Here is a 25,032-nt window from a genome sequence, read left to right on the forward strand (position 1 = left end):
ATGGTGGTGCGCACCTATAGTCCCAGGTACTGGGAAGCTTGCCATGTCACTGCAGCCTGGGTGACAGAGCAAGACTCTGTCTCAAAAAAACAAAAACAAAAACAAAAAGGAGAGAAATTTATCCTAAAAAAAAAACAGATATCTTTGGCTTCCATAAATGATTATTCCTTTCTTCTAGATCCTTAGCTTTAGTTCTTCAGACTTAAGCTGCTCTATTACCAAAGAATGGCCTATCAGCACAGAATAAAGGGCATATACTGCTAAGTAAACAGCCACATACAAAGCAAGGGAATTCCATGGTAATTTAACAGACTGGATCTTAGCCTTCATTTCTAGAGCACTGTCTTAGTAGAAAGCATATTTCATCACTTAAGACTGGAAGCTACTTTGCAATGTGGAACACAAAAGTAGTGGCTTAATTACATTAAACTGGATGTTCTAATGCTATTTGTTAAAACATAATTCTTTTAAGGGGAAATTTTAAGCAGGAAAATTAAGTAGGACACATTTAAGCTTATATATTTAAAAGTACTTTATAACAGTAGTTATTTCTGAGGGGTGAGACTTTCTCTTTATATTTTTTTTTCCTTTTTTTTTTTTTTTTTTGAAATGGAGTCTCACTCTGTCCCCAGGCTGGAGTGCAGTGGCGTGATCTCGGCTCTCTGCAACCTCCGCCTCCCGGGTTCAGGTGATTCTCCTGCCTCAGCCTCTCGAGTAGCTGGAACTACAGGCACCCATGACCATGCCCAGCTAATTTTTTTGTATTTTTAGTAGAGACAGGGTTTCCCCGTGTTGGCCAGGATGGTCTCGATCTCCTGACCTCATAATCCAACCCGTCTCGGCTTCCCAAAGTGCTGGGGTTACAGGCGTGAGCCACCACACCTGGCCTTTTTTTAAAATGACATGTAGCCGGGCGTGGTAGCTCTGCCAGATGCAGTGGCTCACGCACCTGTAATCCCAGCACTTTGGGAGGCCGAGGCAGGTGGATCACCTGAGGTCAGGAGTTTGAGACCAGCCTGGCCAACATGGTGAAACCCCGTCTGTACTAAAAATACAAAAAACAAAAAAAAAAATTAGCCAGGACTGGTATTGGGCGCCTGTAATCCCAGCTACTTTGGAGGCTGAGGCAGGATAATCGCTTGAACCCAGGAGGCAGAAGTTGCGGTGAGCCGAGACCGTGCCACTGCACTCCAGCCTGGGCAACACAGCGAGACTCTGTCTCAAAAAAAAAAAAAAAAAAAAAAAAAAGGCATGTATCACTGGATCACTTATATTCAAAAATAATAATAAAGTTATTTTATTTTGGAAAAAATTGATAATAACTAAAGAAAAGTTATCACTACTAGATAAATTTGAAATGACAGATTAACTAAAAAAAGTTTTATGGCATATCTTCTAAATTCCCTAATAAACAGTAGTATTAGTCAACTGTCTTCTGCCATCCAGCACCATTTGCTAATTTGTCAAACTTTTAAATTTATTTTTATTATTTATTTATTTTTGAGACAGAGTCTTGCTCTGTCACCCAGGCTGGAGTGCAGTGATGCGATCTCGGCTTACTGCAACCTCTGCCTCCCGGGTTCAAGCGATTTTCCTGCCTCAGCCTCCCAAGTGGCTGGGATTACAGGCACATGCCACCACACCCGGCTAATTTTTTGTATTTTTAGTAGAGACGGGGTTTCACCGTGTTAGCCAGGATGGTCTTGATCTCCTGACCTCGTGATCCACCTGCCTTGGCCTCTGAAAGTGCTGGGATTACAAGTGTAAGCCATCTCACCTGGCCCTTTTTTTTTTTTTTTTTTTTTTTTTTTGAGACGGAGTCTCGCTGTGTCACTCAGGTTGGAGGGCAGTGGCGCAATCCCAGCTCACTGCAACCTCCGCCTTCCGGATTCAAGTGATTCTCCTGCCTCAGCCTCCCAAGTAGCTGGGACTACAGGCATGCACCCCCAAGCCCGGCTAATTTTTATGTTTTTAGTAGAGATGGGGTTTCACCATGTTGGCCAGGCTGGTCTCCAACTCCTGACCTCAAGTGATCCGCCTGCCTTGGCTTTTCCAAACTGCTGGGATTACAGGTGTGAGCCACCACGCCTGGCCTAATTTATCAAACATTTAAGATACCTAGACCTGTGCTGGTCACTGGGATACAAGTATGAGTAAGATAGTTCCTGTCTTCAAAGGGCTTATGAGTCTAAATGAGGAGAGGAGAGTGATAAGAAATGATATGCCTTCATAGTGGTTTTGGTTTGCATTTCCCTGGTGGTTAGTGATACTGGGGAACTTTTAATGTATTTGTTAGACATTCGTATGGGGTGATGAAATATGTTAATTAGCTTGTGGTATTCACTTCACAATGTGTATGTATAACAAAACATCACATTATATATCTTGAATATAAACAATTTTTATTTGTCAATTATACCTCAATGAAGCTAACAGAGAGAGAGCGCTTCACTGCAATGTGCAAGGCATGCTACCAGAGGTATGCACAAGTGCCATGGGATTATGGAGGGTCAGGGAGTGTATCTAGGAGGGGGTAGCACATGAGCTGAGTCCTAAAGGATGAATTTCAATCAAGGGAAAGAGGGGTAAAGAAGTTCAGGGTAGAAGAGACAGCAAATATGAAGGCCTGGGTCCAGAAAAACATAAAACAAAAATATGGCATTATCATATTACTAATAGCTAGTATTTACTGAATACTTACTAAGTGTCAAATAATGTGTTGCTGCTTTATAAGCATTTTAAATTTAATCCTCACTATAACCCTACTGGCAAGAATTATTTCCCCCGTGTTCCATGGGAGGAAACTGAGGCCCAGAGAGGTTAAGTGCCTGGAGAGGTACTGGCCCGATCATGTAGAACTAGAATAGCATGCTAAGGAGTTTAAGCTTCATTTAGTACAAAGTGGAAGGGCAATAAGGAATTTGAAACAGAATGATGTGAGTCAATTCAGAAAGACGAAGCTACCAGTACTATGAAGACAGACTAGAGAGAGACAACCCTAGAGATAAGGAGGTGGGTTGGGACACTATCCCAGTACTCCAGGTAAGAAGGGAGAAGGGCCTTCAGTATAGAGAGAAGGTGACAGATTTTATTTAATTAAAATAATTTTAAATTTTATTTAATTTTATTAAGGTTTATTAAATTGTATTTAATTAAATAATTTTATTTAATTACAAAAAAGTTTAGTAACCCATGAACTGAAGAGTTTGAGGGATTTTAAGGAGGTAGAGTCTACAGGACAAAACCAAAAAGTAAATGCCCACAGAGATCAAGTGAGAAACATACTGAGTCTACTGGACCAGCACAAGCCACACACAGCAAACTAGAAAAGATGGCCTGTGTTATAGGAAAAGCCAATGACTGCCATGGCACTCCAGGTTTTCAGATCATCCAGTTTTTCAAGAGAAGGTAGACATTTTAACTTTCATTTGAAATCTCTTAATTTTTAAATCTTTACAACCAATCCCAACATTTGAAAAACTATCTCAGGCCAGGCACGGTGGCTCACACCTGTAATCCCAGCACTTTGGGAGGCCGAGGTGGGTGGATCATGAGGTCAAGAGATCGAGACCATCCTACCCCGTCTCTACTAAAAATACAAAAATTAGCTGGGCATGGTGATGCGTGCCTGTAGTCCCAGCTACTTGGGAGGCTGAGGCAGGAGAATCGTTTGAAACCAGGGTGAGAGAGATCACGCCACTGCATTCCAGCCTGGTGACAGAGCAAGACTCCGTCTCAAAAAAGAAAAGAAAAGAAAAACTATCTCAAGGAAAAACAAAACACACCTATAGAACCAAGTTCTTCTGGGCCAACAATTTTGCCCTCTCCACAGGACAGAAAGAAAGCTGACTAACATCACATAGAATGACTGCTGGGTAGCACTGAGATCTCAGCTAAGATAATGAACCACACATTTCTAGCGGTACAACCTAGCAGCCAGGATGCAGAAGAAAAGAAAAGGCACATGCATGAACTGATCGGAGCTTGGGGTTCTGCAACTGAGTGGTTTGGAAAGATAAAAGGGTTAAAGAATCATGCTATATACTTTACAAACATAATCTTTAATCTTCTCAGCAACTCCATGGAAACTGGTCTTGTTATTCCTGTTTTACTGATGAGGAAACTTAGTAACTTGTCCATTATAGCAGTTAATAAATAAATCGTGTTGGTTAGGTGCAGTGGCTCACACTTGTAATACCAGCACTCTGGGAACTCAAGGTGGGAGGATCACTTGAGCCCAGGAGTTTGAGACCAGCCTGGGCAATATAGTGGAATGCCGTCTCGACAAAAAATAAAATTAGCTGGGTGTGGTTGACATGCGCCTGTGGTCCCAGCTACTCAGGAGGCTGAGATGGGAGGACTGCTTGATCCCATGAGGTCGAGGCTGCAGTGAGCTGTGATTGTGCCACTGCACTCCAGCCTGGGCAACAGAGTGAGAACATGTCTCAATAAATAGCCAGGTGCAGTGGCTCACACCTGTAATCCCAGCACTTTTGGGAGGCCGAGGTGGGTGGATCACCTGAGGTCAGGTGTTTCAGACCAGCCTGGCCAACATGGCGAAACTCTGTCTCTACTAAAAATACAAAAATTAGTTGGGCGTAGTGGCAGGTGCCTGTAATCCCAGCTACTCAGGAGGCCGAGGCAGGAGAATTGCTTGAACCTGGGAGGCGGAGGCTGCAGTGAGCCGAGATCGCACCACTGCACTCCACCCTGAGTGACAAGAGCAAAACTCCATCTCAAAAAAAAATAGAAGTAAAAATAAATAAATAGTGTTACATGGATTTGAGAAATGTCCAAAACCCACTCTCTTTCTGCATCCCATGCTGCCTTCCCCCAAAAGGAATGTCTGAAATAAGAGGAATGTACAGTGGCCAAGAAAGACTAATAGAATCTTTGCATCAGTGCAAATCAGAGTTGAGAGTCCTCTCAAGTGTTAACACAGCACTGATCAGTCTGCATTCTCCACCTTAGAGAGATCAGCAGGCAGCCACAAGGTAAAGACCTTGAAGTTAGCATCAGCTAAACAATCAAGGGAAATTTAGCCTTGAAGATTCTTAAAGGCCTCTTGTTTGTGTGATAATTTTTCTGAATCATAAACTGAAAGAAGCAGCATAAAAAAGGACTACTTTATTTTTATTTATTTTTGAGAGGGGGCCTCACTGTTGCCCAGGCTGGAGTGCAGCTGCACAATCACAGCTTACTGCAGCCTCAACCTCGTAGGCTCAAGCCATCCTTCTGCCTCAGTCTTCCGCGTAGCTGGGACTACAGGTGTGCACCACTACACCCGACTAATTGTCTTATTTTTTGTAGAGACAGGGTCTCCCTATGTTGCCCAGGCTGGTCTCGAACTCTTGAGCTCAAGTGATCCTCCCACCTTGGCCTCCCAAATGCTGAAATTACAGGCATGAGCCACCGTGCCTCAGCCAAAAAGTACTTCAGAGGGCCGGGTGTGGTGGCTCATGCCTGTAATCCCAGCACTTTGGGAGGCCGAGGCGGGCAGATCACCTGAGGTCGGGAGTTCGAGACCAGCCTGACTAACATGGAGAAACCCCATCTCTACTAAAAATACAAAATTAGCCAGGCATGGTGGTGCATGCCTGTAATCCCAGCTACTGAGGAGGCTGAGGCAGGAGAATCACTTGAACCCGGGAGATGGAGGTTGTGGTGAGTCGCGATCGCACCATTGCGCTCTAGCCTGGGCAACAAGAGTGAAATTCCGTCTCAAAATAAATAAATAAATAAATAAATAAATACCTTAGAACCCTGGATACACACATATCAGTCAAAAAAGTCTGAGAACTAACCAAATCACAAAGTAATGTGTAGTCATCAGTGTGATGCCTCTCTTCCTTTCTTCAGAATCAGTTGACCCACAAAGATACTCACTTCCCCAAGATTCTCACTTTATAAAGCATAAAGACAAAATTTAAGAGCAAAGAAGAAGTTCAAAAAGGTAGACAGCAGGAATAACAGATTTTTCACATTCCAAGCCAATCTAGAAACCCTAATTTGGATTTGGACTTTCCTCCTATGAATAAAGTTGCAGACAACATAGAACTTGGGTAACATAACTTTCCAGATTTGCTCATTGCATTGGCTTAATTCTGAACGAAGAAGGCTAATAATTACAGGTTGCTGAAAATGTCTAAATGTAAGTGAAACTGGTAGAGGACAGCCTGGAATAAGCATCAAGGTGAACGTACTGAAAAGAGCCATCACAGATTTCATCATCTCCATGCTAAGGCAAGGAAAGAGACTAAGTCATTGGCCTAGGACAAACAACTGAATTTAACAGTGCTTGCAAGATTTGCACACATTTGCCCAACCACCTTATTTCCTGGGAGAAGAGATTATAATCTCTTAATTTTCCTCCAAGATATGAACAGTGTCCTTCAAAAACTTTTTTTTCTTTTAACTTAAGGAGAGGAGTCTCTCTACATCATAAAGGAGCTTAAATGCATGTCATAAAATTCTTAAGTCATTGCTAAAAGTACCTTACAAAATGAATTAAGAAATCTGCTATGTTTTTCTGAAAGACTTCAGGAAAATCACATCTCCAGCTGGTACTCCAAAGGGGTAAATACTATTTAAATTGTCCTCTACCACATTGTACTGAGGAACTGCAATCACAGAAGAACCATTTGCATTGTCTCTTCTCTCTATGACATCCGAAGATTATTAAAGACTCATTTTAAGGCAAAAACTGAAATTCATTTCAAGAGGCTGAAGGCAAAGGGCCCGCCACTGCAGCCTGCACCTTTTATCAACATGAAATTTACCTCCCAGAAATAGTGTGTGATGATGCTGGAAGTTCCCCCAAGGCCTCCACATGTCTACATTCCCTATAACCTTCAGATGACACAACTACATGAGGGAATTTATCTGGATATTTGGAAATCCAGGCAGGCAACCTGACAATTGAACTTTCAGGTGGGGCTCACTCATATGGCCTGTTTGGGCATTCTAAAACATCTCAGGATTTTTCTGAAAATCAGTAGGTTTCCTATCTAGTTCATATAACTTTGTAGTTATTTAGAAGCCAAGTCATTAGTCTTAAAGAAAAACAAAACAAAACAAAAATCACATCTCCCAACCCCAATATCATTACATAAACCAGGTAGCTAAAATTAGGGAATAGGAAACTGGGCCAAACTCAATGACTAACCAGAGCCAGCAAAGTCTAATAGGCTAAAAAAATAAAATGATAGCTTAATTTCCTTTCATTAAAATGTTCTAATTACAGATCACCTTAAAAGGTCATCTGGTTTCTCAAGAATTGAGAGGTTTTTTTTTTTCTTCTTAAATTGTCCTAGAGAACCACCTTGGTGAATCAATAACTGCTACTTTTACCTACTATAATAGCAAGACCTTAAAAGGATTCTTTTCTTCCCTTTTAACAATAAATACTTATAATAGTGATAATAAAGTTCTTTAATTAAACAAAGGTAATACCAAGCTATAAAATTTGCCCATATGACATCAAGGAATAGGAAGTAATAGATTTGTTTCTAGATATCACCTTCTGAAGAAAAGCAAAACAAAGTTCACAACTTAAAAAGTAGGGGGGATGGGCACGGTGGCTCATGCCTGTAATTCCAGCACTTTGGGAGGCTAAGGTGGCGCGTCATTTGAGGTCAGGAGTTTGAGACCAGCCTGACCAACATGGCAAAACCCCGTCTCTGCTAAAAATAAAAAATTAGCCGGGCATGGTGGCAGGCGCGTGTAACCCCAGCTGCTCAGGAGGCTGAGGCAGGAGAATCACTTGAACCTGGGAGGCGGAGGTTGCAGTGACCCGAGATCGTGCCACTGCACTCCAGCCTAGGCGACAAAGCTAGACTCCATCTCAAAAAAAAAAAAAAAAAGAAGGAAAAAAAAGTGTTAATTTTATATGCAGAGTAGGTGATGTCAAGAATATGTGAATACTCACACTGAGCCTGTGAGAAGTGCGAAAACAGGTAACTGGGAAGATAAACTCATTTAAAATTGGATTTTCTTGGACCATGCTAGGCAGTGGCTGGAAACAGATTTTTGAGCAGGTCCTGCCACTGAAGCCTGCTCTCATTCCTTTACCAAACATTCAAAATAAAACTTCAAAAGGATCTATAAGTAGCTTAGGTCAATAAGGCAATTAGGAATAAAATGGAATAGAGTTCACCTGAGGGAAGAAAAAAGTCTTATCAAGAACCTAAATTGAGCAAATGATATCTGTATAATAAATTTGGTTCTAAGTTTTCTGGAAGCCAAAATTAAAAGACTAAAGAGACATCATTTGTTTTCTGATGAAAGCTCACAAATTTATCTAAGGGACAATTTTCCTGGAAGTAACCACGAACAACAATTTATCAGGAAGATCCTCGTAAAAGGACTGTAACTAACAGACTCTTCATTTTCAACCATCATCTTGCTAAAGATACAAGTACAGTTCAAATGAGTTCTTTTAGTGACCCTCCCTAACAATGAATGACCTGATCTAATGCAGAGGTGAGACCTGGTTCTCTGCCCTGCCCCTAAGCACTACATTTCTCCCCATCCTAGCCCACTCCTGCTGCTCACAGAATTCCACCCTTACTCTAAAGTTGCAGGAAGGATGGGACTACTTTTGGCCACTTGCTAGCACAACTGCATTTAAAAAAAAAAAAAAAAAAAAAGGTACCAGAAAAAGATGCCTTAAAAATAACACTATCCACCCAGACTTAATTCCCTTCTCCAATAAAAGCAACCAGGGCTCCTTGGAGAAATGATCCTAAGACTGAGGAAGGAAATGTACAAAATGAGCCTGGAGCATCTTATAGTGCCAGAAAGTAAGAAAGTGCTCAAAAACAAAAACCAGAGGTCAGGGGCGGGGCGGGGCGGGGCGGGGCGGGGGGGGGGTGGGGGTGGGGGTGGGGGGCAGATCATTTAAGGTCAGGAGTTCAAGACCAGCCTGGCCAACATGGAGAAACCCCATCTTTACTAAAAATACAAAAATTAGCCAGGCATGGTGGCACCCACCTGTAATTGCAGCTACTCAGGAGGCTGAGGCATGACAATCACTTGAACCCAGGAGGCAGAGGTTGCAGTGAGAGGAGATTATGCCACTGCACTCCAGCCTGGGTGACAGAGCGAGGCTCTGTCTCAAAACAAACAAACAAACAAAAATGAAAATCCAAAAAATACAAGAATGCGGGTATGTCAAAGGGACACAGGAACCTAAAGAGCTCCCAATAGCTAAAGCTGAAACAAGCAGGGCAACAAAATATAGTACTGGTTTATAATCCAAAGTACATAGTAAACATTCATGAATCTACACTTACATATAAATGATTGATTAAATAAATAAATAAGGAAGAGAGACAAATCTTCCGTGAAGATTCTCAAATAATTTATGTAGGCACCCGTAAGGAGTGTGAAGCATAACTCCCCACTCCTTAAGTGTGGGCTACATAAAGTGACTTCCTTCTAAAGAACACAGAATAGAAAGGGGGAAAAAAGAGTTACTCTATAGTGGACTGACCAAAACATCATTAAGGGGGAAAAAAGGAAAGAAAAGAATATTGTATAGTGAAGAAACCTGACTAATTCATCCAAATGATCAAGGGCAGTATCAACGTGACAAATCATGTTGATCTGATGTGATGAAAATGACACTTTACAAGTGAATCATGGTTTTGACAAGAAAAAAAAAAAATGACATTTTATCTCTGTGGTCTTCCTCCCCAAAACCCATAACCTCAGCTTATCATGAGAAAAACATCTGACAAATGCCCAATAGAGGGCAACCTACAAAATACTTGGCCAGGGTCCTCAAAACTCACAAGGTCCACCAGGCCCACTGGCTCACACCTTGTAACACCAGCACTTTAGGAGGCCGAAAGGGGAGGGTCACTTGAGTCCAGGAATTTGAGACCAGCCTGGGCAACACAGGAAGACCCTGCCTCTAAAAATAATTAAAAAAAAAAAATTAGTTTGGTGTGGTGGTGCATACCTGTGGTCCCAGCTACTCAGAAGCCTCAGGGAGGAGGATTGCCTGATCCCAGGAGGTCAAGGCTGCAGTGAGTTGTGATCATGTCATTGCACTTCAGCCTGGGTGACAGAGCAAGACCCTGTCTCAAAACAAACACACAAACAAAAAACTCACGGGCCAGGCGCGGTGGCTCACGCCTGTAATCCCAGCACTTTGGGAGGCTGAGGCAGGCAGATCACTTGAGGTCAGGAGTTCGAGACCATCTTGCCTAACACGGTGAAACCCTGTCTCTACTAAATATACAAAAACTAGCCAGGCATGGTGGCACGCGCCTGTAGTCCCACCTACTCAGGCAGCTGAGGCAGCAGAATCGCTTGAACCCGGGAGGCAGAGGTTGCAGTGAGCCGAGATCTCGCCACTGCACTCCAGCCTGGGCGACAGAGCGAGACTCCGTCTCAAAAAAAAAAAAAAAAAAAAAAGAACGGAAACAGGAATAGCTAGCCTTTTCTCTCTCTGAGAGACCATACAACATAGTACTTTTAAGATGGAAGGTTCTAGAGTCAGACTTTCTGGTCCGTGCTCAAATCACAAGTGTGCCGTTTACCAGCTGTAAACACTTGGGCATGTTCCTTAACTCCTCTACCTCATTTGTAAAATAAGGACAACAGTTGTACATGATCATAAGGTTATTGTGAGGATGGTTTTTTTAGATAGGGTCTCACTGTGTTGCCCAGGCTGGTTATGTACTCCTGGGCTCAAGAGATCCTCCTGTGCCAGCCTCCTGAGTAGCTGGGATTACAAGGACACACCACCACGCCCAGCTACTGTGAGGATTAAATGTTATACAGGTAAACTGCCTGGAACAGTGTTTGTCACATAGCAGGCATTCAATAGGTGTTATATTATTGTTATAACTGTTTGTTGGTGATAACTCAGAACTCCATAAATATTTAGGTCATTAACCACATTTTCTTCCTTTTTTTTTTTTTTGAGACAGAGTTTTGCTCTGTCGTAAAGGCTGGACTGAAGTGACACTATCTCGGCTCCCTGCAACCTCTGACTCCCGGGTTCAAGCAATTCTCGTGCCTCAGCCTCCAGAGTAGCTGGGACTACAGATGCATGCCACCATGCCCGGCTTTTTTTTTTTTTTTTTTTTGAGACGGAGACTCGCACTGTTGCTCAGGCTGGAGTGCAGTGGCACGATCAGAGCTCACTGCAACCTCCACCTCCGGGTTCAAGCAATTCTCCTGCCTCAGCCTCCCCAAGCAGCTGGGAGTACAGGTGTGCACCACCAGGCCCGGCTAATTTTTTATTTTTTAAGTAGAGACAGGGTTGCACCATGTTGGCCAGGCTGGTCTCGAACTCCTGACCGTGTGATCCACCCACCTCGGCCTCCCAAAGTGCTGGGATTACAGGCGTGAGCCACTGCACCTGGCCTAATATATATATATATATATTTTTGTGTGTGTGTGTGTGTGTGTGTGTGTGTATTTTTAGAAGAGGCGGGGTTTTGTCATGTTGGCCAGGCTAGTCTCAAACTCCTGAGCTCAGGCAATCCACCTGCCTCAGCCTCCCAAAGTGCTAGGATTACAGACGTAAGCCACCATGTCTGGCCCATTAACCATATGTTCTAACCTAACAGTACTAATGGATGGCAAACTAGATAAATTGTGCTATGTTCACTAAATCCAGGGATGATTAGGGCCCAAATGGCTATTGCATGGAAACAGAGAGAAAGGGGTAGTCAGGTACACTCTCAAGGAAGCAGCAGCAAGATTTAGAAAATGAAAGGATACAAAATGCCTAAGAAAGCAGATGTTTGATCCTTTTAGCTGATAAAAAGAGAGACAGTAAGGAATCCAAGATGATGCCAGCTTTTCCTGTATGTGGTTTTTAACTTAATAAGGAATAAACTACATGAAGAATCCAACATTAGATATGGGGGAAAGAGAGGATTGAGGTTGCATATATAATTATCTCTACTCTTCATAAGAATTCACAAGTGAATACTGAGCCAAAGGGTCTATTCCCCTAAGATATAAAAAAGCAGAAAGAACACCAACTCATTAAAGATGCTATGGCTTTAGATAGAAAAATATACCAGAAACATGTTCTTTTTCCTTCTTTCTTTTTTTTTAGACAGTCTCACGCTGTTGCCCAGCCTGGAGTGCAGTGGCATGATCTTGGCTCACCACAACCTCCACCTCCCAGGTTCAAGCGATTCTCCTGCCTCAGCCTCCCGAGTAGCTGGGAATACAGGCATACGCCACCATGCACGGCTAATTTTTGTATTTTTAGTAGAGACAGGGTTTCACCATGTTGGCCAGGCTGGTCTCGAACTCCTGACCTCGTGATCCTCCCGCCTCAGCCTCCCAGAGTGTTGGGATTACAGGCGTGAGCCACCATGCCCAGCCTCAGAAACACTTTCAAAAGGGACCACTGTATCTCAAAAACGAAAAACATAAACTCTGACGGCTTAGGTGCTATATTTAATGGGCATAAAATGAATTTAAGCTGATCTTTTAAACAAAAGCATGTACAAAGTCTATCAAGTATATTCCTGAAATAAAAGGATCACATCTAGATTTTGCCCAGAACAAAGTCAAACTTAGCCCACAGGCAGCATTTGGCAACACTAAATTATTTCAAATTTCTAGTACAGTTCACTGATAGTATAACATAGTACATAAGTATTGCTTAAGCTAAAATATGATCAAGGAGGCTAGGAGGCTTTTTCTAGAAGTGCTGAAAACCAGAAATAGCAAATTTCCAGGCACTGGCATGATAATGGATAGATGCTCTCTTCCTGCTTCTATCAGCATTTGCTACATTAACTTAACATAGGCAATACGTCATGCTTGACTTGGGGGAGGAGTGGAGGGGGGAAGAAAAGGGGAGAAAGAGAGGGAGGAAAGGAGGGGAACGAGAACGAAAGACCCGTTGCTGCCCTAACAATACTACTGCGGGGGTGAAGCCAGATCAAATGTTTTTTTTCATACTGTTCCAAAGTTATTTACGGTAAAAACCTCCAGCATGACCCTTTCATTATGAGCACAAACAAAGTCTTGTTCTTTCTTAACAACTATTCCCTTGACTTCCCACATTTTATGTTGAACAATGAGGTTGGGAGCACAGGATAAAGCAGATGACATCAACCTCCCTCAAGTCGGAGACTTGTTTGGGAGCCCAAGTTCGGGTCTGTGGCCAGCTGGCTGATTTCACAGAGGGCTCTACTGTCCAGGCTGCCAGGCTCTATATGCATATGGGGGCAATGGCTCAGGATCAAACTACCAGTCAGCAATTCACACAAGAAACAGCATAGAAGTCACTGCACCCCTACTGGGTTACCTTTATATATTTGTTCCACTTTCCTAGAAACCAGACTCAGTCTTCAGAAGTCAGCATAAAGATATGGTGTAGCAATTTCAAACTGGAAGCAGCCCCCTTCTCTAGATCAGTTCAAAACAGGGAAGGCTGTAGACAACTGTTTACTGAATAAGAGAGATTTAAATGAAGCAATGTATCCTTTAACTTTTATGGAGAAGGACGCAAAGGTCAAGTTATAATTAAAAGCTAGGAACTTTGTATATAATACAAAAAGAAATTCGATTTATATTATTAAATGTTAATGTACCAATTAGCCTTCTGTACTGAACCATCTGTTTATTGACCTGTTTCTAACCCAGTGGACAACAGTCACGTTAAATTCACGCTGAAAGGGCCATATTTCTCCCTACAGAAAAAGTCTGGCATAAGTAAGGGTTCATGGGATCGTTATTGATAAAAAGGATGGTTCATTTTGATGACTGAGCAACATGCATCCTATTCCTTTTTTTTTTTTTTTTGAGACAGAGTCTCACTCTGTCGCCCAGGCTGGAGTGCAGTGGCATGATCTCGGCTCACTGCAACCTCCACCTCCCGGGTTCAAGCGATTCTCCTGCCTTGGCCTCCTGAGTAGCTGGGACTACAGGCGCACACCACCACGCCTGGCTAATTTTTGTATTTTCAGTAGAGACAGGGTTGCACCATGTTGGCCAGGATGGTCTCATTCTCCTGACCTCGTGATCCACCCACCTCAGCTTCCCAAAGCGCTGGGATTACAGGCGTGAGCCACCACGCCCAGCTAAAGCATCCTATTCTTTCTCCTTGTCAGCACAGAACAGACCTCAGTACAGATACCAGTAATAAAAAAGCTGAAATACAGTAATTCCAAACAAAATAATCTGAAAACTATAGCATATATACCATCTTTTCCTTTCTTCCTCCCTCCCCTGCCTCTTCGCCCCTCTGCCTCTCTCTCCTTCTCCTCTTCGCCCCCACCCCCACCACTGTCCTTTTCTCCTCCCTCCTCCCTCTCCTCTCTGTCCTCATGCCTGGCCTATAGTATCTTTTCATACAGCTTTTGGTGAGGGAAAAAAGAAGTTATAAGCCAATAGTTTCCCAACTGCCAAGTTACTTCTTCATAATTTTTAGGCTTAAGTTGTGGTAGGCCTGTGATTCAAGGCTGAACTCTTTAAGGGATCTGTTTGGCTTTCTTATCTATAAGCTAGTTGGGAAGGACAGAAATCATAACTTGGTATAAGATCCAAATTTTCAGCCAGGTGCAGGGGTTCATGCCTGTAATCTCACTGCTTTGGGAGGTAGAGGTGGGAGGATCACTTGAGGCCAGGAGTTCGAGGTTGCAGCGAGCTATGATCATGCCACTGCACTCCAGCCAGAGCAAAATAATAATAAAAATATTACCCAAATTTCTGAGTCCCTACAACAGGCTTTTATTATGGACCTGAAGTAATGGAGGAAACTTCTATATTCACTGTAAATGACGAGTTGATACTTCCTGCTTCAATTATGTGCAGCAAAGTCTTTACACCTGACACTAGTGAGGCTTGATTTAGCCTCACTTTATGAAATGAGTAGGGAAGTATGGAATAGACTCAGTTTGGAGATCTTAACACAAAATGCATCTCAATATAGGTCTGAAGTAGAAATCTTTGCAGGAGAGGACCACCCATCATTTCAATCCATTTATCTCTCTCTGCTTCAGAAAGGCCTCCCCTGACCACTCAAACACCCTTTAACCCATCAGTCACCCCCTACTCCCTAGTGCCTGAACTTTCATAATAGTGCTTATCACTACCTGAAATTCTATTATTTTAACTTGTTTTTTGTCTTTGTTCCCCATAAGAGCTTGAGGACCTTGTCCCCTGTTTATCCCCATATTCTCAGCCAGGTCTGACACATACTAAATATTATATAAATATTTGTTGAATGAATGAATCACAAACTACTCATAATTCCTCTCATTAAAATACTCCATATCTACTTATTTCAATGACATATAGCATGAGGGGCTCTGAGAAGCAATTCAATTTTCATTCAATACAGAGGAAAGAAAAGAGTACTAACATCTATGGAGCACCATAATGGGCCCTGCACAATAAAAACCTCACCCATCTCAATCAGTCCTTCTAACAAGTTTATGAGCTCTACGATTCCCATATTACAGAAACAGGACCAGAGAAGAAGGGTTAAGAAATCCCTGCAAGACCCACATAACCTTTAAATGGTGGAGCTGCTGGGATCTGAACCAAATCTATCTTACTTCAGATCTAGTCTCTACCATACCACAAGGCTTCTCAAGAAGACTAAGATGTTTAACTCAGTTATACAACAATGTGTACGTTAAACTAAAGACACAAAGATGAGTAAGACATTAAAGAGTTCACAAAGTAAACACTACACTACATGAAAAGTGCCATGTAAAACAGGATGTAATGGTACTACAGTATCTTTTCATACAACTTTTGGTGAGTGGGAAAAAAGAAGTTATAAGCCAATGGGGCACATAGGGGACACAGAAAGTCAAAGATTGATCCAGGTTAAGAGAACATTATATTCAAAGAACTGTAAGGTGTTCAGTATAGCTAGAGTCAGAGTGGGAGGAAGCAAATAAAGAGAATGGAAGAGGGAAAGATCAGAGATGAGGCAAAGACAGTGCTTGCTCGTCTGTTCACTAATTCCTTAGGATGAGGTCCTACTATGTGCCAGGCCTTATTTTAGACAAGCATTGCAATGATGAATGAAACCTAGTCTCTGTTCAAGCAGCTTATAGTTTATCCCACGAGATGGGCAAATACACAACTGCAACACAGAGTGGTATATGATAACATAGGTGCATTCACTGGATACTGAGATGTTCCTAGACAGAAAGAAGGTGAATCAGTCAGATTAACCAAGGCACTATATTCACAGAGACCCTTATAAGAAAGACTGCCTCAGGCTAGGCACAGTGGCTCACGCCTGTAATCCCAGCACTTTGGGAGACGGGCGGATCACCTGAGGTCAGGAGTTTGAGACCAACCTGGACAATATTGTGAAACCCCGTCTCTACTAAAAATACAAAAATTAGCTGGGAGTAGTGGTACGCGCCTATAATCCCAGCTACTTGGGAGGCTGAGGCAGGAGAATTGCTTGAACCTGGGAGGCAGAGGTTGCAGTGAGCCGAGATCATGCCATTGCACTCCAGCCTGGGCAAAAAGAGCGCAACTCCATCTCAAAAAAAAGACTGCCTCATTCAGCACAACCACCAAATGCTAAGCTCAGCTGGCCAGGTTCTGCACCAGTCTCCAGTTCTCCTCCTACCTCAAATCAAACCACAGCTGCCTAAAGCAGGGGTGGAAATACGACCAAAGACAAGACAATCCACTGGCTGATCTGAGACCTAGAATGTGGCCTACCATATGAAAAGGAGCTCTGGCACTTAGGAGTTGCACTTCAGAAGCTAAAATGATGCATAGGGAGAATCCCTGAAGCAGTCGTCAAAATATAAGAAAAAGTGGAACGGCCGGGCGTGGTGGCTCATGCCTGTAATCCCAGCACTTTGGGAGGCCGAGGCGCGCGGATCATGAGGTCAGGGGATTGAGACCATCCTGGCTAACACGGTGAAATACAAAAAATACAAAAAATTAGCTGGGTGTGGTGGCGGGCGCCTGTAGTCCCAGCTACTTGGGAGGCTGAGGCAGGAGAATGGCGTGAACCCCAGGGGGCAGAGCCTACAGTGAGCCAAGATTGCACCACTGCACTCCAGCCTGGGTGACAGCGAGACTCCGTCTCAACAAAAAAAGAAAAAGTGGAACTAAGTGAACGGACACTATGAAAAAGACTGAAAGCTGCTATGGGCTGCATCTGCTCACAAATGTGTTCTGTGGCTTGCATGGTATATTACATTTTCAAAAATGACACCTAGCTTGTGGTCTCCAAATACCAATCCCCACAAAAAGGAACTAGAATTCCTTAGAGAAACAGTTGTTCTGAGGTCAGAGGATAGACATATACAAGATAAGCCTAGAACACTTTGTTGTGCCAGAAAACAAGGATGCTATCAAAACCTAACAGGATTATGTTGAAAAAATACAGGAGCCAATATGAAGGAACCAAAGGGACAAACTGGGCATAAAGAATGGAAACAACTGCCTAAAACACAATGATTCTAAAAGTTGAAGCCAACAATTAAAAAGAGTTCAGTAAAATACTTAAAAAAAAACCCCAAAAACTCTTGGACAACACTGAAAATGACAAGGGCAACAATTCCTTACTCTGACAATTATCAATTAGAAGAAATAAATTCTGCATTTATCCTACCAACGTGAATGATAAATTTTAGGATAATCAGATGATATTAATTCCTTAAGAATAATTTCAGCTAATAAATATGGAAGGAGTAACAGAATTAGAAAGTCATCATTTCACAACCTTAATGAAATAATAAATGCACACAGTAGTCATCAGCGGATTCCTAAGTGAAAGGTTAATGGGAAACTTTACAATGAAGGCTTTGGGCTATTACTACCCGGGTAGAGAGAAAAATGCCTCCCACACACAAAGATGTCCACATCCTAATCCCTAGAACCCATGAATGTGTTATCTTATATGGCAAAAGGGATTGTGCAGATGTGATTAAATCAGATTAAGGGTCTTGAGGTGGAGAAGATTATCACAAGGGTCCTTACAAGGGAACGAGGGAGGCAGGTGAGTAAGAGAATGAGATGAGATGATGATAGCCGGGCAAGGAGGGAGGAAGAGAGGAAGAAGGGGTGGTGAGGAACAAAGCAGAGGATGGAAAAGGGAAGGAAAGGGAGAGAGTTAAAGATACTATGCTACTGGCTTTAATTTTTTTTTTTTTTTTTTTTTTTTTTTTGAGACAAAGTCTCGCTCTGTCACCCAGGCTGGAGTGCCGTGGCACGATTGTGGCTCACTACAACCTCTGCCTCCCAGGTTCAAGCGATTCCCCTGCCTCAGTCTCCTGAGTAGCTGGGACTACAGGTGTGCACCACCATGCCCAGCTAATTTTTGTATGTTTGGTGAAGACGGGGTTTCACCACGTTGGCCAGGCTGGTCTCAAACTCCTAACCTTCAGTGATTTGCCCGCCTTGGCCTCCCAAAGCGTTGGGATTACAGACAAGAGCCACCGCGCCCAGCCTGGCTTTAAAGATGGAGGAAGGAGATATGAGCCAAAGAATACAAGTGGCTTCTAGAAGCTAGAAAGGGCAAGAAAACTGATCCCCACCCCATTCCCAAAAAGTCTCCAGAAGAAACATGGCTCTGCCAAAACCTTGATTTTAGGACTTCTGACCTTCAGAACGATTAAGACAAATCCCTGATGTTTTAGGCCATAAATCTGTGGTAATTTGTTACAGCAGCAACAGGACACTAAGACACACCTTAATCCACTTATCAATCTTAGCAGCAGCAATAAGGGGCACAAAAAGTACTGTGTGTTCCTGCAGTGACACCCTCGACAGAAAGATAAACCTGAATCTGGTTACATCTTTTTTTTTTTTTTTTTTACACTTTAAGTTCTGGAGGGGTACATGTGCAGAACGTGCAGGTTTGTTACATAGGTATGCGTGTGCCATGGTGGTTTGCTGAACCTCTGGTTACATCTTTACAGCTGATTCCTTTTACAAAAAATATAGGGGAAGAACTGGTTAAAAGACACCTCTAGGAAGCAAAAGACAACTCCGAAATGCTGTACATTCTTTTAAGAGCAATTGACTCCAACAATTCAATTGCAAGGATAAAAAAGGAGGTGAGAGGAAGAGGAGACTGCTCTAGATTAGACACTTGAGACAACAAATTAACTTTCAAAAGATATTTTTGAGACAAGTGGGATCATACTATATGGACTGGGTATTAAGGAATCATTGTTCTTTTTTCTTTTTTTGGAGACAGAGTCTCACTCTGTAGCCGAGGTAGGAGTGCAGTGGCACAATCATACCTCACTGCAACTTCCGCCTCCCAGGTTCAAGCGATTCTCCTGCCTCAGCCTAGAGTAGCTGGGATTACAGATGTGTGCCACCACGCCCAGCTAATTTTTTTTTTCAATTTTTAGTAGAGACGGGGTTTCACTGTGTTGGTCAGGCTGGTCTCGAACTCCTGACCTCGCGATTCGCCCGCCTCGGCTTCCCAAAGTGCTGGGATTACAGGCATGAGCCACCGCGCCTGGCCATCATTGTTCATTTTGTGAGGTGTGATTAGCCACGTAACATTGTGGTTTATATTTTTAAAGAGATGCATACTGAAATAGGCAGGAATGAAATACATGACATCTGGGATTTACTTTAATACAATTTAGCATGAAATGATATGGCAGAAGCAGTTAAGATGACACGTGTGGAAAGATCCTGATAATTGGTGAATATGAGTAATGGGTAGAAAGGTGAACTCACTATACTATTCCCTATAACACTGAAAACAAATCAATGCCCAAACCAATCTGAATTGGCTGGTGAAATTTTTTTTTTTTTAATTTTTAGGGGGCCAAACCATTTTATTGAGGAAAATGGAGTGGCAAAGCAGTGGTGAGGACAATGAGATCCATGGCCCTCGGGTGGGCCGGCAGCTCCCAAGCTCTGCAGTGCTGAAACTTGGCTGATGAAATTTAAAAGTCTGGAGCTTTCACATCAAAATCTGGTGTTCCTATTTCATTTGAAAAATCAGATGTGGGCTGGGTGCAATGGCTCATGCCTGTAATCCGAGCACTTTGGGAGGCTGAGGTGGGCGGATCACTTGAGCCCAGGAGTTCGAGACCAGCCTGAGTAACATGGCGAAACTCCATTTCTACAAACAAATATGAAAACTAGCCGGATACGGTGGCATGTGCCTGTAATCCCAGCTACTCAGGAGCCTGAGGTAGGAGGATCACCTGGGCCCTGGGGAGGTCAAGGCTGCAGTGAGCCGTGATGGTGCCACTGGAGGGAGGGAGGGAGAGAGGGAGGAAGAAAGGAAGGAAGGGAAGGAAGAGGGGAGGGGAGGGGAAGGGAAAAATCAGATGTGGCAAAAGGGCCCACATGCTTGAATGGCAAGTCTCATCAAGAACTAAGTATTGGTCGCCCCTAATTAACAGTTTCTACTACGTCCAATTATTCTCCCATTTATCATCACTGCTTTTTTTTTTAAATACCTGGTCCAATTTATTCAATGATATTACCTATTTGGCATTTGGGTTTAGGACCCTTGTGGTTCCATTAAGCTGGTTAGTAGCAAAAGAACAGAGCAGACACAGGAGAGCAACTGAGTGATGGTAAAGTGCTAGGGTGTATGCACAAAGTCCTGCTGGTTTTTGTTTTGCTTTGTTTTGAGACCGAGTCTTGTTCTGTTGCCCAGGCTGGAGTGTAGTGGCACGGTGTCAGCTCACTGCAGCCACTGCCTCCCAGGTTCTAGTGATTCTCCTGCCTCAGCCTCCCGGGTAGCTGGGATTACAGGCACACGCCACCATGCCCAGCTAATTTTTGTATTTTTAGTAGAGACCGGATTTTAGCATGTTGCTGAGGCTGGTCTTGAACTCCTGACCTCAGGTGATCCACCCGCCTCAGCCTCCCAAAGAGTTAGGGTTACAGGCATGACCCACCAAGCCTGGCCTAAAGTCCTGCTGTTGAGGTGCCTTCAGCAGCCCTAAATTCAATGTAATTCCCATAAGGCCATGCTAAACTACAGTTCCTGTTATTTATAGAGTACTTACTAGAAGCAAGGTAACATGCTTGGCATTCTAGAAAAGATGAACCTGAAAATAGTTCCTACCCTGAGAATACTAACAGTCTAGTAAGTAGGTCAAGGCATAAACAAAAACAGTTCAGAAAATAAGTGAGTTCAGGGTACTGTTCAGGGTGGCTCCCTGTAGAATGCAAAGTGGGAAGTGACCACACGTATAGCTCAGAAACAGATCATGAAGAGCACAACAAAGCATGTTGAGAAATTTAAACTATCAATAAGCAATAGTGAGCCACTGAAGGGCTTTAAAATATAAGAACAAATCAGACAGCAACACGAGATGAGAGCAAGGTCTCTTTCATTGCTGAAATTCCCTGAGTCCATGAACATCCTCTGAAGAGTTGGAAGCATGATCTCCCACTCCGGAAACACTATATCTAAGCTTCTAAAATCATGCCATCACTATTTTCCTGGGTAGAGAGTTTGATACCCAAACAGAATAATAAAATGATGGGTCACAGATTAATTGCCCTGAAAATAGTTTGTCTCTCCCAAATAAAGTAGAAATAAATTACATGTATTCCCACACTACTGGGTTCCACTACTTTAACATAAGTTATGGTCTTATTATATCTGAAACCCTTTTAAAAAGTAAAAACGAGGCCAGGCGCGGTGGCTTACGGCTGTAATCCCAGCACTTTGGGAGGCCGAGGCGGGCAGATCACGAGGTCAAGAGATCAAGACCATCCTGGCCAACATGGTGAACCGTCATCTCTACTAAAATACAAAAATTAGCTGGGTGTGGTGGCTGGCGCCTGTAGTCCTAGCTACTCGGAAGGCTGAGGCAGGAGAATTGCTTGAAACCGGGAGGCAGAGGCTGCAGTGAGCCGAGATCGCGCCACAGCACTCCAGCCTGGACGACAGAGCGAGACTCCGTCTCAAAAAAAAAAAAAAAAAAAAAAAAAAAAAAGTAAAAATGTTTCTATTTAGTATAACAAAAGCCCCATTGTGTTACAAAGAAAAAAAAAGACACTTTGCTTATTGTGAATGAATAAAATTACCTAAAATGCAACCAAATACTGACAGATATCAAATTATACCAATGTCTCAAAGACCAGGCCAGGCTACTCTTAGCTACAAAACAGGACCAAACTGGTATTATGGCAGTAGTTGTCACCATCCAAGAGCATAGTTGGTATTTACATAAAAGAGCCAAGTCCAGATTCTGGCATACCAAAGAAAAAGGACTAGACACTGAGACCATTTTGTAACCAATAATCGACTTTAATCAATTACAGAAATTACAAATTTAAAACAAGGAAAGAATAAGGTTGCAGCGCTTTTCCCTCAACATACTTAACTACCAAACTAAGTAAGAATCTATTCCATCGCAAGGACAGAAAACCAAACACCGCATGTTCTCACTCATAGGTGGGAACTGAACAATGAGAACACTTGGACACAGGGTGGGGAACATCACACACCGGGGCCTGTCGTGGGGTGGGGGGAGGTGGGAGGGATAGCATTAGGAGACATACCTAATGTAAATGACGAGTTAATGGGTGCAGCACACCAACACGGCACATGTATACATATGTAACAAACCTGAAAGTTGTGCGCATGTACCCTAGAACTTAAAGTATAATAATTATGAAAAAAAAAAAAAGAATCTATTCCATCTGTGACACTAGTTTATCCTACCTCTGAGTCTCAGTTTCCTCATTTGTAAAATGGGGCTAACAGTAGCTACCTACTTCATAGGGTAGTGCATGAACCAAATGGTAATATATGCAAAGTAGCACAGTAAGTGACACAGCAGATGCTCAATAAATAACATTTTATTAATCATGGTTAGCTTTGTCTCCTTTACTTTCCTGCAGGTATCGCGGTATCTTATGATGCCAATCCGTATAAATATTCAACACCCCAACACTTACTTGGAGAACCAAATTACGGTTCAATGTATCTGAGACCAAAACTGGGATAGGACGTTGACAACCGCCCCAGCTCAGGTGTCACCACATCCGCCAAAGCCTCGCAGCCCTTCTTGGGGTTCCCAGGCGTTGGTGACCCGCCCCGCCCCGCGACAGGCAACCAGCGGGGTGAGGGGGCGGGCTCCACCGCACGTCCTTTGCGCTCCCGAGAGGCCAGAACAACTCCCAGGCCTCCGCCGGCCCGACTCCCCCGAACCCGAGCCTCCCCTCGCCTAAGCCTGCCGTCTTCCCTCCCGGCCCCACGTCGCCCAATGCCGCACCTTGAGGTGGCTGCGCAGGCCGCCAGCGCCCCCAGACTGGTCGGAGATCTCGTACGCGCCGGTCACTAGCAGGTCCTTGTGGATCTCCTCACGGAGGCACTTGCGAGAGTTAATGGGCAGATGGAAGGAGATGGCGAGGACCAAGCTGGGGCCGAGCAGGAACAAAAGCAGCAACGCTAACGGAAAAGGGCCGCGCCGGGCTGGTGGGCCAGACAAACCAGACATGGTGCTGGAGACTCGTTCACCACCCAAGGCCTCAACCGCGCCGGAACCGGGGGGACCCACGTGACTCACCTCTGACCTACTGATGCCGTCCGCGCCATTTTGGAGACTGGCATGTAGAGAAAGAATTTATAGCGAATCTTTTGAAAAGGGAAGAAAGGATAGGTACCATGTCAAAACCGCAAGTTTAAGCAGTTAAAGAAGCTTTAATAGAATACTATTGCAACAGTTTTATTTTTGTTGAAGTTAGTGACTACTGAGTCGGCCATGGCAAGTATGGGCAGCCCTGGAAGTAATTCTCCTTTAATTTCCGGAAGATGTACCCACGAGTTTAAAGGCGAGTGACACCATAGCAACCAAGCCCCAATAGGAAACAGCCACAAGGGCCTTCGCTGGGCCCGCCCACCGGCCGCCTAGGCGCGCGGGCGGGGAATGAGGCTGTGTCTCCGGGGATGGAGCGGTTTGCAGGCACTCCCAAGCGCCTTTGACACCTTGATGACACCTGGGGCACTGAGACACTAGAGAGGAAAATTTCGAGGAAAGATTTCAACTTGGCTGTTAGAGAGTGTGGACCTTAGAGAAGAAGTTGTAGGGGTCACCTGATGAATGTGTGCCGGGCAGACATGCAGTTCATGTCCCATAGCAGGGTATTTGGGCTGGAGTAATTGGCTAACTGAATGTACATGGTATTATTATTATTATTATTATTATTATTATTATTATTATTTATTATTATTATTATTATTTTAGCAAACATTGAATGTGTTCTAAGCTATATTCAAAATAAATTTGAATTTGGTATTTAAATTGAATAAAACAACATGTTTTGGTCCAGTCTCAGATGAACATAATTAAGGGGTTAGCAGATAAGCGTTGTCAGGGAAAGTGCGTATGTGTGTAAATTCACAAACACTTTAGGGATCAAATTAACTATTAATATTTGCAAATAGACAAGCAAATTGACACGGTAATAATTCATGCATTCATTCAATGGAGTACCTACTGTGTGCCAGACATTATGCTATGCATGTATGTCAACACGTTTATTGATTTAACAAACTATTACTGGGATACTAGCAAATATTCAGAGCTGAAGAATATATGAAAATAAACGGCCAGGCGCGGTGGCTCACACCTGTAATCCCAGCACTTTGGGAGGCTGAGGCGGGTGGATCACGAGGTCAGGAGTTCAAGACCAGCCTGGCCAAGATGGTGAAACCCCGTCTCTACTAAAAATACAGAAAAATTAGCTGGGCTTGGTGGCGGGCGCCTGTAATCCCAGCCACTCAGGAGGCTGAGGCAGAGAATTGCTTGAACCCGGGAGATGGAGGTTGCAGTGAGCTGAGATGGCGCCACTGCACTCCAGCCTGGGCGACGGAGTGAGACTTGTCTCAGAAAAGAAAGAAGGAAAGAAAGAAAATGGAATTGCTCCTTGGCCTTTTGGCTAACATCAAGTGTAGAAAATAAACGTGGAAGACACAATAGCCCATGTTCGGAATCATTACCTACTTTGATTAACGTTTATTGAGCATCTTCAGAAATATCCAGAAGATGGACTGTCTGCCCTTAGTAATGTACATGATTGGTGTTTTTTTTTTTAAACTTAGTCCATTTAGTTATTTTA

At 43.3% G+C, this 25,032-nt stretch overlaps 1 protein-coding gene across 1 annotated transcript in view; it reads right to left on the reverse strand.

The window, feature by feature from the left end:
* The window catches only part of TMED10 (transmembrane p24 trafficking protein 10), a 45,500-nt gene extending 21,810 nt beyond the window's left edge, over positions 1-23,690 (reverse strand). Inside the window, exon 1 of the mRNA XM_019009525.4 lies at positions 23,187-23,690. Within this exon, the coding sequence (XP_018865070.1) occupies positions 23,187-23,411 (225 nt within the window). The 5' untranslated portion in view covers positions 23,412-23,690. The remainder of the gene's footprint in view (positions 1-23,186) is intronic.
* Between the last annotated feature and the right edge of the window lie 1,342 nt (positions 23,691-25,032).

The sequence above is a fragment of the Gorilla gorilla genome, chromosome 15, assembly GCF_029281585.2.
Source record: "Gorilla gorilla gorilla isolate KB3781 chromosome 15, NHGRI_mGorGor1-v2.1_pri, whole genome shotgun sequence".
NCBI lineage: Eukaryota > Metazoa > Chordata > Mammalia > Primates > Hominidae > Gorilla > Gorilla gorilla.